This window comes from Rhineura floridana, chromosome 7 (assembly GCF_030035675.1).
Source record: "Rhineura floridana isolate rRhiFlo1 chromosome 7, rRhiFlo1.hap2, whole genome shotgun sequence".
Taxonomy (NCBI): Eukaryota; Metazoa; Chordata; class Lepidosauria; order Squamata; family Rhineuridae; genus Rhineura; species Rhineura floridana.
In genome coordinates, this window is record NC_084486.1 from 149,954,959 (window position 1) to 149,968,049 (window position 13,091).

At 48.7% G+C, this 13,091-nt stretch overlaps 1 protein-coding gene across 6 annotated transcripts in view; it reads right to left on the reverse strand.

Annotated features, from left to right (window-relative positions):
- The window catches only part of TNK2 (tyrosine kinase non receptor 2), a 137,867-nt gene that overhangs the window by 35,001 nt on the left and 89,775 nt on the right, over positions 1 to 13,091 (reverse strand). For all 6 annotated transcript variants that reach the window (XM_061637589.1, XM_061637590.1, XM_061637586.1 and 3 more), the window contains one exon: positions 8,978 to 9,072. In XM_061637589.1, coding sequence (XP_061493573.1) covers positions 8,978 to 9,072 — 95 coding nt within the window. The remainder of the gene's footprint in view (positions 1 to 8,977; positions 9,073 to 13,091) is intronic.

Sequence of the window (13,091 nt, forward strand, 5' to 3'; positions counted from 1 at the left end):
ATCTGTGGTGGGCTGTTAAGGACAGCCAAATAGGAGGCAGCAGACAGTCTGATCTATGGGTAGGGATGGAAAGATCTGCCCGTTTTGGTTTTCTCAGTTTCTCACCTTTCTAATGTGAAATTCAGTCCTCTACATTACTGCAGCAATCTGCAATTTTTTTTATCCTCATGAAAATTCTCCACCATTTTAGTGCGGATTTCTCCAAATAAACACATTTTTGTAGGCAGTGTTGACAAAGGTAAACATTTTTTCAAGCCATTTCTCATCATATCATGCCTTTTGCATGTTATTTTCACTCATATATTCATTTTCATGCACACTGTCCCCTAATATATGCATTTTTGTAAATATTGTTTAGTTGGTGAACTCCATCCCAAAACTCTAATAAATGCGAATTTTGAAGGATGGCTGTGTTTCGGTCCTCATATTGTTTCAGAAAGTGTGAATTTGATCAATTCTGCTTGAAATGCGAACTGAATCGAAATTCTCCCCCATCCCTATCTATGGGGCACATGCTAACAGGAAACTGCACAAGACTCTTCCGGGAAGGACCATAGCTCAACGGTTCTCAGGCTCAATTCCTGGGATCTGTAGGTGGAGGTGCGAAGGACTCCCTGCTGGAGACCCCAGAGAGCCACTGCCGGTCAGTGCAGACAATATTGAGCCCAATGGTCTGACTCAGGAGAAGGCAGCTTCCTATGTTCTGATCTGCATTCGCCCTTTTCTCCATGGGCAAATCCGGTTTTGGTGAGAATTCAAATGAGGTTCACACGTGTTTCATTCTTATTGCATTGGCCCCCAGAGAAAAAGTTCCTGTCTGAAAACCTGGACATCAACAAGCAGTGCTGAGCCAATTGATCGGACTCAGTATAAGACGGCTTTCTATGTTCCTAGCACAACCAAACGAGCTCCCTATGAAAACAAAAAAATGAACCACCGGACAAGAGATTCTGCCCTAGTTTGATTAACAGAAGGGGAAATGCCCTTTCCTAATTTTTTCCACCTCGGGCACCAAAATGTCTTCAGCCAGCTGTTCCCCAGATCTGCTGCACAAGACAGGCAGGAGACTAGGGCAAGGCTGGGAGCAGGTGCTGTACAGTTCATGGACCCTGAATGCAGAAACCTCCAAGGAAGTCCATACGAAAAAACAGAAGCAAAAACCAACCCTTATAGGTTGTCAACCATAACCAATTTGGGTATTCCCCCCCCCCGCCAAAGCAATGGGTTGGGGTAACAAACAGATAGCAAAACTGAGGCAAGGCTGATCTGGCACCAACAAAACGGCACAGCGGAACTGAAACCTATAATAGCTGCTTCCAAAGTGTGTGCACCTACTTATCTATTTATTATTTGATTTATATCCCGCCCTTCCTCCCAGCAGGAGCCAGGGCAGCTTCACAGAGCATCTTTCATGACCGAAAAGGGGCCTGCATAAAGCAGCAGCAGAATGTCAGAAATGCACAACACCTTATGGACACAAGAAGACCTCTCCAGCTAGTGGCCCATCTAGCCCAGCATCACGGCGGCCAACCAGGTTCCTAGGAGAATCTCACAAGCAAGCCCTGAGTGCAGCAACATGGCTCTCCCCACCTGTGATTCTCAGCAACTGGCATACTGCTTTAGACAGTCGAGGTAGAATAGGGTCAACTCCATAAATCAGCCTCTCTTCCCCCACCACACCCCATCAGGCAGAAGTATCACCTACGTCAAGTCTCCTGGGGAAAATCCACACTGGATCCTCAGGCCATCCTTGCAGCCGGGAGGAAAAACCCAACTGGCTGGTGTCACTGCTGCCAGCTCTCGAGTGCCCGTGTGAGGGAGGCAGCTTGTAAAGGAGAACTGTTTATGTACTCAGCTCCGTCACTCAGCAGGGCGGTGATGCAACGTGGGTGGGGGCGTGTGCACCCGCTGCTTTGGCATTAAAACTACACCCTTGTCCCTGACTCCAGTTACAAACCACCTCCCTGCAATTAAGGGTGCCCGGCCCCGAGCAACAGTCACTGCTGGGCGGACAGGAGCAAAAGCCAGTCCCTGAAGACACACAATTGCCCTGATTCATGGCTTGCTGGGGGTGACTAAGGGAGTGTGCCTTGCAGGGAAAGATGCCATGCTATGGAGAGGCAAGGAGGAACTCTGCGACGGGCCGGCTGCAATGGGGCAGGCAGAGGGTTCTGACCCCTTTGCTCAGGAAGGGCCCTACCTCAGTTTTCTCCTTTTCTTTGCATAAGACAGTGTTTGCCAGCGTGGTGCCCTCCAGATGTTTCAGAATACAATTCCCATCAGCCCCAGCCAGCTGGGAGTTGTAGTCTGAAACAACTGGAGGGCACCAGGTTGGCAAAGACTGGCATAAGGTCTCAGGCCAAATGACACCCACTGCAACACAACAGTGCTCAGCCTTTTCAGACCAAGGGCCCACCCCTTTTAGCCCAAAGATTTTATTTATTATTTGATTCATATCCTGCCCTTCCTCCCAGCAGGAGGCCAAAAAGGTGCATTTGGGGATCCGCTTTTTCATTTTCTACCCTGCATATGTGCGGTGGTAGTGTTGCTGCTGCAACTATGAATGGGGGGATTCAATTTGGTTCGCCTTTAAAGACGGATTTACCTTAATTCACAGTTTCAGAAACATTTCATTGGTTGTACACTGCCCAGAGAGCTTTGCTATGGGCAGTATAAAAATCGAATAAAATAAATAAATAAAAATAAATAAGCAATAGGCAAACTGAAACTCAGCCATCCTTCAAAATTTGCACTTATCTGAATTTTGCAATGCAGTTCTCCACACCAAGTGACATTTACAAAAAATGCATAAACTACGGTAAGGTGTGCATATAAAAGGAAAAGCTGCTTTGCAAAACAAAAGTGCGTGTTAGGCACATGATGCATACAAAAATGCATATATTAAGAGAAATTCACACAAAAAATGCTGGTTTTTCATTTAGACCTTTTTTTAAAAAATTGCAAACCGATGTGGCAATTTGCAGAACTGAACTGAAGATTCGCCTAAAGAATCCTGGGGACTGTGGTTCATTAAGGACGCAGAGAGGAGACAACCCCTGTTCCCACACCAAGCTGCAATTCCCAAAGTTCCCTGGGAAGGATTGACTATTAAACAGCTCTGGAATCTCCCAGGGGTCTCCTGACAACTTTCAGCACCCTTGACAAACTACAGTTCCCAGGATGCTTTGGGGGAAGCCATGACTGTTTAAAGTGGCTCAGTACTGCTTTAAATGTATAGTGCACGAGGGGGTCCCAGATGAGGGTGGGGGAGGAAGGTGCAATTTGGGGTGGAGAAGGGGAGGGGTCCTGAAACACCTGCTTCTGCCCTGTACCCTTGAGCTGAGTTTCCTGGAGACATCCTTCCCGTAACTGACTCGCCCTTGGGAGGGGTTGACCCATTTCTCCTTCTTGTATGACAGCAACAACGGCACAGAGATACCTCTCTCTGGCTTCAATAGTGACGCTGCCTTAAGCTGTGCCAGACTATGGGCACCACCAGGCCAGAGCACCGTCCACCCAGCAGTGACTCCCCAAAGCCCTTGAGCAGAGGCTCTTTCCCAGCTGTGCCACCCGAGATGTTTCTTCCACTGGAGATGCCAGGGTTGGCAAACAAAGTGCGCGCTTAAGCACTGAGCTACGGTGGCCCTACCCAAAATCCCTCTGGCTCCCTCCCCTCAAATCCCACGCTGTCAAACCAACTTCTTTGAAGCTTTTTGCCTTAACTCTCTGATTTTCATCCCCGGCTGTAATAAAGCTCAAGCAAAGGTCACTGCGTTTCCCCACATCTGTTCTCCTCATGCCATTCACTTCCCTTACAAAACCCTCTTTTTCCTCCCTCCACTTATGAATTTGACCTGTAAGATCCTATGAGCAGGACCAGGCTCTGTTTTTGGGGGGGGGGGGCGGTTGTTATGTCAGCCTTTGTCAACTTCTGGAGGGCACCAGGTTGGCAAAGGTTGGCTTATGTTACTCTATAAGGGAGGGGTGGGCAACTTTTCTGTTGAGGTCTGCATTCCCTTGAGGGTAATCTGTTAGGAGCCACATGCCAACTGGGGGGTGGGGGGTGGAAATCCAGTTGCGGGCAGAGCCACATTGCCCCTTTCTCTCTCTGCCACCCCTCCTTTTCTCTCTCTCTTCCTCTCTTCCCGTCCATCAGGCAGCCTGGGGAGGGACAAATCATTCTTGCCACAGGTCTGTGCTGAACACCTGCACAGGATTTTTGAAACTCATTCAAGGGCCACATAAAAGTAGACTGAGGGCCACCGGTTGCCCACCCCTGTGGTGAAGGCATCAGGCCCATTAATGGTGCTGTACAAAGGATGGTCATGCTAAATACGGCCAATTTGCAACCTGCCGCTCCCCACAACTTACTCTCTACCGTGTGATGATGTCCTCACAACAAGGTGGCTTGTGAGGGCAGAACTAGATCATAGAATCATAGAATAGTAGAGTTCGAAGGGGCCTATAAGGCCATCAAGTACAACCCCTTGCTCAATGCAGGAATCCAAATCAAAGCATTCCCAACAGATGGCTGTCCAGCTGCCTCTTGAAGGCCTCCAGTGTTGGAAAGCCCACTACCTCTCTAGGTAATTGGTTCCATTGTCGTATGGCTCCAACAGTTTGGAAGTTTTTCCTGATGTCCAGTCGAAATCTGGCTTCCTGCAACTTGAGCCCATTATTCCGTTTCCTGCACTCGGGGACGATCGAGAAGAGATCCCGGCCCTCCTCTGTGTGACAACCTTTCATGTACTTGAAGACGAGTGCTATCCTATCTCCCCTCAGTCTTCTCCAGGCTAAACATGCCCAGTTCTTTTAGTCTCTCCTCATAGGGCTTTGTTTCCAGTCTCCTGACTTAGATTAGATTAGAATTTAGATTAGAAATCTTTCTGCTGTCCTCTGGAGTTAGAGACAGGGATCCTCGCTCAAGGCTGGGGTGTCTCACAATCAGACAGTGCCCTGTTCCTTGCCAGGCAAAGGGGAAGCTGTCCATGCCCACTGCAGGCTCCGAGTGGCCAATCTCCCTTGGCAGGGCCCCTCACCCTTCTCTCCACTGAGTCACTTCCCTGGGTGTGATTTCTGCCTTGGCTTGTGCACCCTCCAGTGCTCGCAGCCACACTCTTTGCACGCCCCCACACCAGCTGCCGCTCCCTGCCACCCACGCTCATCTGATCCGCATGCCAGCGAGGGAGACAGCCCAGCTGGCTAGCCCAGGATTGTTTTCTCAGAAAAGCCAGCAAGGGCAGAAGGGCTGCCTGGAAAGGCTATTGCTGTTTCCGGGAAAGCTGCAGCCTGACATTCGGAGAAGCAGGGGCAGGCGTGTGTTTGTGTGAGCACCGATATTCCTCGGAGTGCCAGGGACTGGGAATCACAAGCAGGGAGGGCGCTGTTGCACTCAGGTCCTGCTTGTGGGCTTCCCAGAGGCATCTGGTTGGCCACTGGGAGAACAGGATTTTTGCAGAAAAAGTGAATTGGGGATGGGTGGGATGGGAGAGGCGTATGAGACTACGCATGGTGTTGAAAGACAGAAGAGGGACCATTCATAAAAGCTGAACACTGGAACACTCGGCACAGACGAAAGAAAGTACTTTTTCACAACGTGCATCGTTGAACTCTGGAATTAAAAAAGGAGTAGATGAATCCATGGAGGATAAGGCTGTCACCTGCTACTAGTGATGATGGCTTGCTTCTCCCTCCACCGTCGGAGGCAGGGTGCCTTTGAGTACCAGTTCCGGGAATCACACAAGTGGGAAGAGTGCTCTTGCGCTTGGGTCCTGCTTGTGGGCTTCCCTTTTGGGCATCTGGTTGGCCACTGTGAGAACAGGATGCTGGACTAGATGGGCCCTCTTTGGCCTGATCCAGCATCTACAGGGCTCTTCTTAGGTTCTTATGTGCTCCCTAGATTGACCTGGCCCACTCTGTCCACCTCGTGCTAATACCCTCCCCCCCACCATGATATTGAGCAGGGGGTTGCACTCGACAGCCTTGTAGCCCCTTCCAACTCTACTATTCTATGATTCTAAGTTCAGGAGAACCTAAAACGTAGTTAGACGTTATGCATGCTATATTCTCCTTGGAAGTCTCTCTCCTCTCCATATGGCAGCTCCTAGAGATTCCTGCGTCCATCCCTTGATACGTTACGCTGCTACTGTTTCATACTCGTTTACAGGGTTAGTTTGGGCTATTTTGTTCTTCTTGTACTTATCTTACAATCTTCGCCCTCAAACCAGCCTATTTTACCAATGGGAGCACTGAAGCAGAATGATAAGTGGCTTGGGCAAGGCTATGTGGTGAGCCAATGCCAGAGAGGGGGAACTGAACCCAGGACTCTCTAACTCTCTGTTTGCAGAGCCTCTTCTGTAGGTGGAGCCTCGAGAAACAGCCTTTGCAAACCTGGTGTCTTCAAGATGTTTGGGGCTACAACTCCTACGAGTAAGGTGCACTGAATTCATACATACCTGCTTCTCAGTAGACATGTATATGATTACACCATTATTGGTTGATTTCTTAGGCAAGGCCAGCCTTTGCCAGTCTGGTGCCCTTCAGATGTTTTGGACTACAACTCCCATCAGCCCTAGCCAGCACAGCCTTTGATGAAAGGAAAGGAAACTGAGGCAGACAGCCTGCCCCCAAGGGTAGCTGGTCCTACACTATAGGCTGAAGGCAGATTGTCACTACTTTTGTCAAAAAAGGCTTATTTGCGTACCGGTTCCTCTGTGCCGCAGGAACAGATTGCCACTTAAACAGTTAACAACAGGACACTGGGGTGAAGTTGGGGGTCATATAAAAGGAAAAACAAACCGCAGACTCCTAATTTCATCACCGTCCTTTAGACCACAGTTTCTCAACTGTTTTTAATCCATGCCCCCTTTTCGCTAACATAAACATCCCACACACCCCTTCGAACCCGGCTCCCCCCATAATGGCAAACTACCGTGCACCGGTATTGATGTGCAGATCGCATAATGAGCTGCATACGATCTTCTCACCTTCATACGCCCCCCCCGGCCCCCCTCCTGTCGAGAAACACTGCTTTAGCCTTAATGGGCTGGGCCTTGCTCCAAAATGCAATATACACATTCCCATATGCACAGATGGGGTCTGAGTTAGCAGTGACCAGGCTTGTATCTGGGGGGGGGGCACCCCTCGAGTTGTGCTTTGCCCCCCCAGGGCGTTTTTGGGGAAGATTCTCTTCTTTTTAATTTGTTACATAAGGGACAATGACAACCTCCATTTAAAGACTGACAGCTTGTTTTAAGAACAAGAGCAATTTAAAAACATGACCCTCTGAAAAATTCAGTGGATAAGGCAACGTGAGTGCACAACAAAAGCCTCATCTGGAAGAGCCCCCAAAAGTCTGTTCACTCAAGACTTTCCCTGCTAAGGGTGGATTTTTCATGATCACAATCTCCCTATAATTACTTAAGTGATCCTGAAAAAAACACAGCCAGTTAATACTAACATGACCCTTGAATATTAGAACTTTGTATTTTGGGCTAGATTTAGACTCCACCCCTTGGCTTTTCTTTTGCTCTGCTTTTCTTTTTCTTTTTCATCTGTGCTGTCTACCCAGGCAGCAATAAAGAAACATGTATGTTTGCCTGCAGTAAGAAATAATGAGTTAGCAATAAGCATCCAATCCTGCTCTAGTCATTATAATTAGAGCAGGATTGGATGCTTATTGCTAAAGGATGAAATAAAGAGATAACTTAAAGTGATGTGAAAAATGGCTATCCTTTACTCTTTTAAAACACTCGCTATACTCAAAATCATAGTGGCTATTTTTTCTTCTTTTCTTGATTAATTGATGCCAAAGGATGAAAATAGCCCTAGAGGAATAGAAATATTGCTGTGTATGCTACAGTTAGCTAGCTGGCTGGCTGGCTGTACACCTAGTCTGTAATAGGCATTTCTGATTTTCCCAATATGTGCAGCTCAGTATGAGGCCTTTTCAGGGTTTCTGGGCAGAAAAATCAATCCAGCAACTAGTAAAAATAAAACCCAAATGCTTTCCACAAGTTGTTTCTGATTGCTTAGTTTGTCCTTTATATAGCAGCCAGTTAAAAAGTTTCCCCTTGATTGTCCAACAGGAAGGAAAATCTAAAGGTCAGGAGCAAGCCTAGAAGGAGGGACTCTCAAGGAGGTTAACAAACACACCCTATAGTATTTATTTTCTCTCTGCCCTTCCCTAAACTTGTATTATGGACAAGTTTGTTTTTCAGGTGGAATTTAAAACTGAGATATCTAATGCAGCATCAAAGCCAAGCTCAGGAGCTCACTGTCTTTACCAAAGTAGTTCAGTTCATGAAGAATCAGAACACAGGGACAGACCACAGGTGAAAGGGGACTGTAGCTATAAGGAAAGTCAAGCTTTTGAGTCTTGTATTCCGGGGGATCTCTCAAAAAAGGGTGAGACAATTCAACAGATTAATGTTCATTCATGTAAGCTAACACACTCTCTGGATGGAGGAGGAGTGAGGGGGAAGGTCACTGCTTTTCCCTTCTCCTGGCCTGGCTCTCACGTCCTCTCCACCAGTGTGTGTGGGGGGAAATGGCAGGCACTATGCACCTCTTTTCCCCCTAATACCCCACCCAGAAATGTGGTTGCGTCACCTAACAAGGAAGGCTGGCTACAACAGGAAGCTATCTTGGTGCTGTGGTAGGTAGCTCAATGAAGAAATGAAAAGAACGGACTCCACGCTACAGGAAGAGCACTGTCACTCTCAGGTTTCTGCTTGTGGGCTTCCAAGAGGCTTCTTGTTGGCCACTGTGGAAAACAGGATGGTGGGCTAGAAAAGGCTTTGCTTTGATCCTGGAGTGCCCTTCTTACATTCCTAAGCATGGGGGAGCAGCAGCAAAAGAAGGATAGGAAGAGAAGGGGGAGGAAGGGGATCCCTGCCTTGCATGCCCTTCTGCCTCCCCCATGGCCATCTGAGGCCTGGCAAAGCCCCAGGCCAGCGCAGGCCACCCCACACGATACCTGCCCTCGATGACCGTAATGATGTCATTCATCTGGATGTGGAGTTTGTCTGGCTCGTCAAAATCTTGCAGGGCGCGCATGTCCGTGGGCTGAGCCTGAAGGAGGAGAGGGAAGGAACAGGGAGATGAAGTTTCAGTAAAGATGTGACTCAGCCAAAGCCTTGTAGACATTCTGGGAAGCAAACTCCCCCCCTCCCGAAGACTAGTCACTGCCATGCAAGACGAGCCTCTGCACTCCGCAAAAAAGGAAACGAAAAAAAAAGTAGTCATCTTGGGCTGACTGGAGAAAGTGACCAGTTTGAGCCAGGCCCCAGATCTTGCCACTTCCAGGCCCCCCAAATATATAGGCTTAATGCCAAAATAGACTTCTAAGTGGTTCACAAGTGTAAAAAACCAATTACACAAACATTAAAATATAAATATCCACTGTGAACATGTCCAATACGACAATCCCATTAGAACAATACAGTAAAGAAAACAGGAGACTCAGACCAAGAGAATCCAGCAGGGCCTTCAGTATGGTGGCACCCACCTTGTGGAACAACCTCCCTTTAGAAACAAGGCATGTGGCAACTGCTTTATGGTTTCAGCACATGCTAAAGACTTGCCTATTCACCTGATATTGGTTGGTGTATTTTGTTGGTCACTGTGGAGACTAAGGAAACCTATCTTTTTGTATACTGCTTTGAAATCCTCAAATATTAAGTGGTATGGAAAATGGAAATGGACTGCCTTCAAATCGATCTTGACTTATGGCGACCCTGTGAATAGGGTTTTCATGGTAAGCAGTATTCAGAAGGGGTTGACCATTGCCTCCCTCTGAGGCTAGTCCTCCCCAGCTGGCGAGGGCCTGCTCAGCTTGCCACAGCTGCACAAGCCAGCCCCTTCCTTGTCCGCAACTGCCAGCTGGGGGGCAACTGGGCTCCTTGGGACTATGGCGCTTGCCCACGGCTGCACAGGTGGCAGGGCATGTAACCCCTGAGCCACTCCCTGTGGGGGTGATCTTTAGCTGGCCCTTGACACCCAGGAGACACGAGCGGAGATTTGAACTCACAGAGTGGACTCCCAACCAGAGTCTCCTCCCCACTGTGCTATACCTTTACTCCCCTGCAATCATGCTTAGGATAGCTGACCACAGGGAATGGGGAGGGCAGGAGGAGGAGAGGAATGGCAGAGGGGAGGAGGGGGATGGGAGCAGGCAGGAGGGGGAGGAGAGGAGGGCGGCCAGTTTGATCATTTGCGTGCTTGCATTTCCATGTCCCACGGTACAGTCTGAAGGCACATGGGGCCACCACTTTTCTGAAGCTAAGCAGGCCTGGGGTCTCAACAGCACTAGATGGGGAACCACATGCACAGGGCCATGGGTTCCAAGAAGGAAGAAACGTGGGATGTAAATGCAAGCGCCAGTGTGATGCAGTAGTCAGAAAGTGGGACGAGGACTTGGGAGACCAGGGAACAAATTCCGCTTGACGTGAAGCTTACTGGGTTGAGCACGCGCCACACATAGTCTCTCAGCCTAACCTATCTCTCACAAGGCTATTGTGAGGATACAATGAGGCTGAGAACCATCTATGCCACCTTGGGCTCCTTGAAGGAAAGGTAGGATATACATGCAATAAATACAGAAAATAAAATAAAATAAAATAATAAAATGGAACTTGTGGCAGTTCCATGTTTCCCTCACTAGGTGGCAGCACATTTGTTGTTGTTATAGGCCTTATGGTGACCCTATGAATCTGTGACCTCCAAGAGCATCTGTCATGAACCACCCTGCTCAGATCTGGTAAGTTCAGGTCTGTGGCTTCCTTGATGGAATCAATCCATCTCTTGTTTGGCCTTCCTCTTTTTCTACTTCCTTCTATTTTTCCCAGCATTATCGTCTTTTCTAGTGAATCAGGTCTTCTCATTATATGTCCAAAGTATGATAACCTGTTTCATCATTTTAGCTTCTAATGATAGTTCTGGTTTAATTTGTGTTTTTCGCAGTCCATGGCAGAGATGCATACAAGGCTGTGTGTAAAAACAGCCAACACTTTGCTCCTGAAAGTTAAACTTTGTTTTTTGTAACAAACAGAAGCGTTTTGAGGTTCAGATCCTCAAAGAATGATTGTAGATCTCTAGAAACTAGTTTTCAGACTAGCATGTTCAGGCATTTTGGGATTTGGATAATTTATTCTATTAGCTTTCTCCTAATGCACTAAAATTACAAAAACATAACTGTTCCATAGAGAATGAACTCAGAAGAGGAGTCAGCACATTCATAACTTCCAGGGTCTTGGCAAACCATAGTTTTGATGTTGCATCCAAACATGGCAAAGTATGGTTTGCTCAAACGACAGTTTGCTTGCAAACCAGGACTAGAAACACAGATCAAACCCTGAGTTGTGATCCCAACTGGCAGGCACATGAAAGCGTCACTTTCACTACAGCAGAGTGATATCGCTGTTGCCTGGAATGGCAATCTTGATGCCCCATCCACATCTACTGTAGTGCCCAGTGAGGTGTCCAGTGCAACATCTGCTGCAACTTCTTGGGATCGGTTTCAGTTGATGTGGCCTGATGATGTGGACAAGGAGCTTGTGATGATGCAGCCAGCAACCGTGTCCTCTTGATGCTTGCCCTTCTTAGCGTATTAAAGCTTGCCAAGGAGGTATGACTGAGTGGATCCAGGGTGTGGTCAACACGTCATAGCGGGAGTGGTTTCCAGCCACCGTGAAGGACGTGGTGATCTGACCACTCCTGAAAAAAGCCCACCCTGGACCCATTGGTTTGAGACAGTCGCAAATATCCCCCTTTTAAGGAAGATGATTGAGAGGGTTGTGGTGCAGCAATTGCAAGTACTCTTGAATGAAACAGATTATCTTGACCCATTCCAGTCTGGGTTCAGGCCTGGTTATGGGACTGAATCGGCCTTGGTCGCCCTGATGGATGACGTTTATTGGGAGAAGGACAGGGGGACTGCAACCCTGCTATTCTTACTTGATCTCTTGGTGGCTTTTGATACCATTGACCATGGTATCCTTCTGGGCCGACTTGGCGAGATGGGTATTGGAGGAACTGTTTTACAGTGGTTCCAATCGTATCTCCAGGGTCGATCTCAGAGAATAGCATTGGGTGACTGTCTTCGGCCCCCTGGCAGTTGTGCTGTGGGGTGCCACAGGGTACCATCTTGTCCCCCATGCTGTTTAACATCTATATGAAGCCCTTGGGAGTGGTCAGCAGGAGATTTGGGGTGAGGTGTCAGCAGTATGCTGACCATACCCAGCTCTATTTCTCCGCAACATCTGAATTGGGAGAGGCCATGCAAGCCCTGGACCAGTGCCTGGACTCGGTGGTGGGCTGGATGAGGGCCAATAAACTGAGTCTGAATACTCGCAAGACAGAGGCGCTGTGGGTTGGTGGTTCCCAAGTTCAGATAATTGGTCAGTTGCCTGCTATGGATGGGGTCGTACTCCCTCTGAAAGAGCAGGTCCGTAGTCTGCGGGTGCTCCTGGATCCATCTTTGTCGTTAGAGGCCCAGGTGACTCAGTGGCTAGGAGTGCCTTTTACCAGCTTTGGCTGGTAAGACAGCTGTGGCCGTTTCTGGACCGGGATAGCCTGACCACTGTTGTCCATGCACTGGAAACCTCCAGGCTGGATTATTGTAATGCGCTCTATGTGGGGCTGCCCTTGAGGTTGGTCTGGAAGCAGCAGCTGGTGCAAAATGTGGCGGTGCGACTGCTCACTTTGTCGAGCCCCAGCCCTCTTGTGAGGGCCTGGAAGGGGAAAGATATGAGTTTCAGGCTTCTCAGCTGTCAGAGGGCGAGGATGGCCCAGGAGTTGTTGAGACTCCGCAAGACCTTGAGAGAGGCAGTAAGAAGGATTTCAGGTCAGTTCCCACGGACGGCGCTGTCCCAGCTGGGGAGAGCGCGCCGCCCCCAGACATGTCAGAGGAGCAGCTGGACGATGAGCCGGAGCGGGCATTAACTCCCCCTTTACCCAGTGGCTCGCGGGATGAGTCCAACACTTCACTGCCACCTGACCTCGAATCTCTGGCTAAGGAGCAGATTCCTTCGGACGAGGTGTTGGAAGCACGCCCCCCTTCACCACGCTCTCGACGCAGGGAGAAACGGACA